At 37.1% G+C, this 4,681-nt stretch overlaps 1 protein-coding gene across 1 annotated transcript; it reads left to right on the top strand.

The window, feature by feature from the left end:
• Positions 1-632: 632 nt before the first annotated feature.
• Positions 633-4,117, top strand: LOC125762590 (zinc finger protein ZFP2). The gene has a single exon (XM_049424865.1). The coding sequence runs from the start codon at positions 1,423-1,425 to the stop codon at positions 2,284-2,286; it is 864 nt and encodes a 287-aa protein (XP_049280822.1). The 5' UTR covers positions 633-1,422; the 3' UTR covers positions 2,287-4,117.
• Positions 4,118-4,681: the final 564 nt, after the last annotated feature.

A 4,681-nucleotide genomic window follows, 5' to 3' on the forward strand; every position in this document is an offset into this window, starting at 1 on the left:
GAAATTAAGTCCTTTTTGGAAAACGAGTTCCCTTACGGTTCAGTTTTGCTTTTCATTCACTAGCGATTGGTAGTAATTCGCAAAATTCTTCACTCAAAGTCAACAAGGATTCAATTACTCATCTAAACAGCGAACAGAATGCGAGTAACTGTAACTGAATGATTCAACATTTGCACCATTAACGGAAGGATGGTAACGCTAATGCAACATCGGTGTGCCACAGTTTAACGGAAAATTCCTTTTTCACTCTCTTAATGGCCGGCACCGGCACGTGCAATGGCAGTGTGGCAATGTTGGCAAATCTCTTCTAAGTTTGGTTCTCGCCGACCACACCGAACAGCTGACCCCGATCCCTTTTGATTGCTCTTGGATGATGATGTAGCGTTGTAAGTTAGCAGCGTATATGGATGTAGAAAGAAGCGCACTGTGAAGGCAGAAACGGCAGACGTTTGATGGCCGTGAAACATAATGAATATTTTTAGAAATGGAAAACCGAAAACTATTATCAGCATGTCTACGCGTGTGTCACTGCGGTTTGCTTTATGTATTGCCGTATGCGAAAGAATTAGCTTACATTATCCATGTAAAGCGGGGGTAAGTAAAATTTGAAACTCTTCATATTGTAATGTTCTACTAGGGAACGGGTTTGGAGTTTGATCATTAACGGACCATTAAAGATCCTTCATCAGAGAAAAGGTTTACAAAACAATAAGCATGACAAACCACCAAACGAGATTAATTCCCTTGGGACCAATCGTTAGCGAAGCGATGACCATGCTCCTCATAGCAGATAGATAAACGACGAGGAGGAGGACATCTGGTTTTTGCTGTCTGCCACGAAGCGCACGTCTCGTTGAAGCTGATTGATGACAAAGTTCATATCACAAAAAAGAACCTCTGGCATTGTTGTGCGATCTGTTTAGTAAAACGGCAATTGGCTGATAAGTAACCAATCGTGCCTGTGATGCACCAGCACCATTCATGATCGGGTTATTAGAACGACGATCTCATCCACATGCATTTCTCACTGTCTCTTGAGGCTAATGCGCTCGCCGTAGCCTGCGGTTGCAAACTCACTTTCCACGTATCAATATGCCACACCAGATGGCGACCAGCGGAACATGGTCGACGTCAATGATCTAGCCAGAAATGTCTACATTGACCGACGGACGCGGTGCTATCAGTTTTATCGCATTTAGAAGCCAAACGTACGAAGGGAATGGTTTGGGTTCGCGCGATGATCTCGGGGAAATCCGTCAGTCCGTCGTTCCGGTGCCGCCCGATATCTTCAAACCCAATGCTTTGCGCCGTATCATCTTACACGCAAACCGGCCATGCCTCGTAGAACTGTAACCATTTTGAAGGCGATATGGCGATTCAGTTAGTCCGCATGATCGACATTGATCGGATGTTAAGTAAGCCATGGATTTGGGTAGCTTCCACCAGTCTTCGGACGATTTTCTGGCCAACGGTTTTTACCATCTGTACACCGAGCTGCAGGACGATAGGGACATAGCGTTGGCCCTGTCCGAACTAACGTGTGCCACGTGTGAAGCACCGGAGACCAGGAAGGAAGATCCAGCGTGTCCTGTATCAATAGACACACCATTATCGAGCTCTTTGGACCTTATACACACGCTAGACGATGTGAACGATCTAGAGCTGGAGCTGAACGTGGAAGATTTCATTCTCGAATATAACTGTGTCGACTTTAGCCAACTGTGGGAAAACGAACTACGGTTGCCGGAAAACACGTACCTGTGTGACGATTCTTGTGAAGCATTCATTCGACAGTCGAATCCCGCGGAATGTGTCACGGTTAGTGGCGATAAACTATCTACCGGTGAGCCGGATGTATCGCAGTCGTTACCAGCAACAGTGCACGGTGTAACTGAACCTGACTCGACCGGAACGTTTGTTTGTCCGTTTGAAAGCTGCCGCAAGGTGTACGCCAAACCGGTACATCTGAAGGCGCATCTAAGACGGCACGTGGGCGATAAGCCGTACCATTGCAAGTGGCCAGGATGTCAGTGGAGATTTTCCCGGTCGGACGAATTATCGCGCCACTTCCGGTCTCACTCGGGTGTGAAACCGTATCGGTGTGAATACTGTCCAAAATGTTTTTCCCGTTCCGATCATCTGGCCAAACATCGGAAAGTGCACGAGCGAAAGATGAGTGTAGCTTCAGGAAAACTGAAAGGATCATCGGGCACACTGATGGGAGTGGTACTGACCAAAGGACGGCCAGGTCGGAAGCCGAAACAGACCTCGGCAAAACGACCGTAAACGTACAAATGGCCAGATGATTCAGATGGTTCGCGAGAGAGTGTATGAATAAATTATTTTAATATAAAGAAAAAAAAAACATTAGTAAAGAGTTCTTGTTGTTTTGTTTTGTTTTGTTGCTGGTGAAACAGTCCGATTGCAAACAATAGAGAGAACAAGTCTATTCGATAGCATCGCCTTTGATTGCGGTGAATTTTTCGAACCGAAAAACGACCTTGCATACTGATAGGCGCAAAAAGCATTACTTTCTGTTAAACAAAAGAAACATGTTTTGTGCCTAAGGGGTATGCAAATCATTACATTGTTATATTACCAGGAATTGCTACCTCCTTAAATGTATGCTCTCTTGGTGTCGAAACATCATTTTTGATTGTGAGCACAAAGTTTCTGGGAAATTTAGCAAAATTTTAAAAATTGATTTATTTTGATGCGAATTGGTTGGAATGAGTTTCTTTTCACTCAAATAACGCTTTAAATAGAAGAAAGCATAAAAAATAAGAAAAAAATAAAAAAATTCAAAAAACTGGAAAATTTCCTAAGGGTTAGCCTTGGTTTTTTTGAGAAATTTAGCAAAATTTTAAAAATTGATTTATTTTGATGCGAATTGGTTGGAATGAGTTTCTTTTCACTCAAATAACGCTTTAAATAGAAGAAAGCATAAAAAATAAGAAAAAAATAAAAAAAATCTAAAAACTTGAAAATTTCCTAAGGGGTTAGCCTTGGTTTTTTTTGGGGAAATTTAGCAAAATTTTAAAAATTGATTTATTTTCATGCGAATTGGTTGCAATACGTTTCTTTTCACTCAAATAATGCTTTAAATAGAAGAAAGCATAAAAAATAAGAAAAAAATAAAATAATTCTGAAAACCCGAAAATTTCCTAAGGGGTTAGCCTTGGTTTTTTTGGGGAAATTTAGCAAAATTTTAAAAATTGATTTATTTTGATGCGAATTGGTTGCAATACGTTTCTTTTCACTCAAATAATGCTTTAAATAGAAGAAAGCATAAAAAATAAGAAAAAAATAAAAAACGTCTGAAAACCCGAAAATTTCCTAAGGGGTTAGCCTTGGTTTTTTTTGGGGAAATTTAGCAAAATTTTAAAAATTGATTTATTTTGATGCGAATTGGTTGCAATAAGTTTCTTTTCACTCGAATAATGCTTTAAATAGAAGAAAGCATAAAAAATAAGAAAAAAATAAAAAACGTCTGAAAACCCGAAAATTTCCTAAGGGGTTAGCCTTGGTTTTTTTTGGGGAAATTTAGCAAAATTTTAAAAATTGATTTATTTTGATGCGAATTGGTTGCAATACGTTTCTTTTCACTCAAATAATGCTTTAAATAGAAGAAAGCATAAAAAATAAGAAAAAAATAAAAAAAATCTGAAAACCCGAAAATTTCCTAAGGGGTTAGCCTTGGTTTTTTTTGGGGAAATTTAGCAAAATTTTAAAAATTGATTTATTTAGATGCGAATTATTTGCAATACGTTTCTTTTCACTCAAATAATGCTTTAAATAGAAGAAAGCATAAAAAATAAGAAAAAAATAAAAAACGTCTGAAAACCCGAAAATTTCCTAAGGGGTTAGCCTTGGTTTTTTTTGGGGAAATTTAGCAAAATTTTAAAAATTGATTTATTTTGATGCGAATTGGTTGCAATACGTTTCTTTTCACACAAATAATGCTTTAAATAGAAAAACGCATAAAAAATAAGAAAAAATAAAAAACATTTGAAAACCCGAAAATTTCCTAAGGGGTTAGCCTTGGTTTTTTTTGGGGAAATTTAGCAAAATTTTAAAAATTGATTTATTTTGATGCGAATTGGTTGCAATACGTTTCTTTTCACTCAAATAATGCTTTAAATAGAAGAAAGCATAAAAAATAAGAAAAAAATAAAAAACGTCTGAAAACCCGAAAATTTCCTAAGGGGTTAGCCTTGGTTTTTTTTGGGAAAATTTAGCAAAATTTTAAAAATTGATTTATTTTGATGCGAATTGGTTGCAATACGTTTCTTTTCACTCAAATAATGCTTTAAATAGAAGAATGCATAAAAAATAAGAAAAAAATAAAAAACGTCTGAAAACCCGAAAATTTCCTAAGGGGTTAGCCTTGGTTTTTTTTGGGGAAATTTAGCAAAATTTTAAAAATTGATTTATTTTGATGCGAATTGGTTGCAATAAGTTTCTTTTCACTCGAATAATGCTTCAAATAGAAGAATGCATAAAAAATAAGAAAAAAATAAAAAACATCTGAAAACCCGAAAATTTCCTAAGGGGTTAGCCTTGGTTTTTTTTTTGGGAAATTTAGCAAAATTTTAAAAATTAATTTATTTTGATGCGAATTGGTTGGAATAAGTTTCTTTTCACTCGAATAATGCTTTAAATAGAAGAAAGCATAAAAAAT

Source organism: Anopheles funestus, chromosome 2RL, assembly GCF_943734845.2.
Source record: "Anopheles funestus chromosome 2RL, idAnoFuneDA-416_04, whole genome shotgun sequence".
NCBI lineage: Eukaryota > Metazoa > Arthropoda > Insecta > Diptera > Culicidae > Anopheles > Anopheles funestus.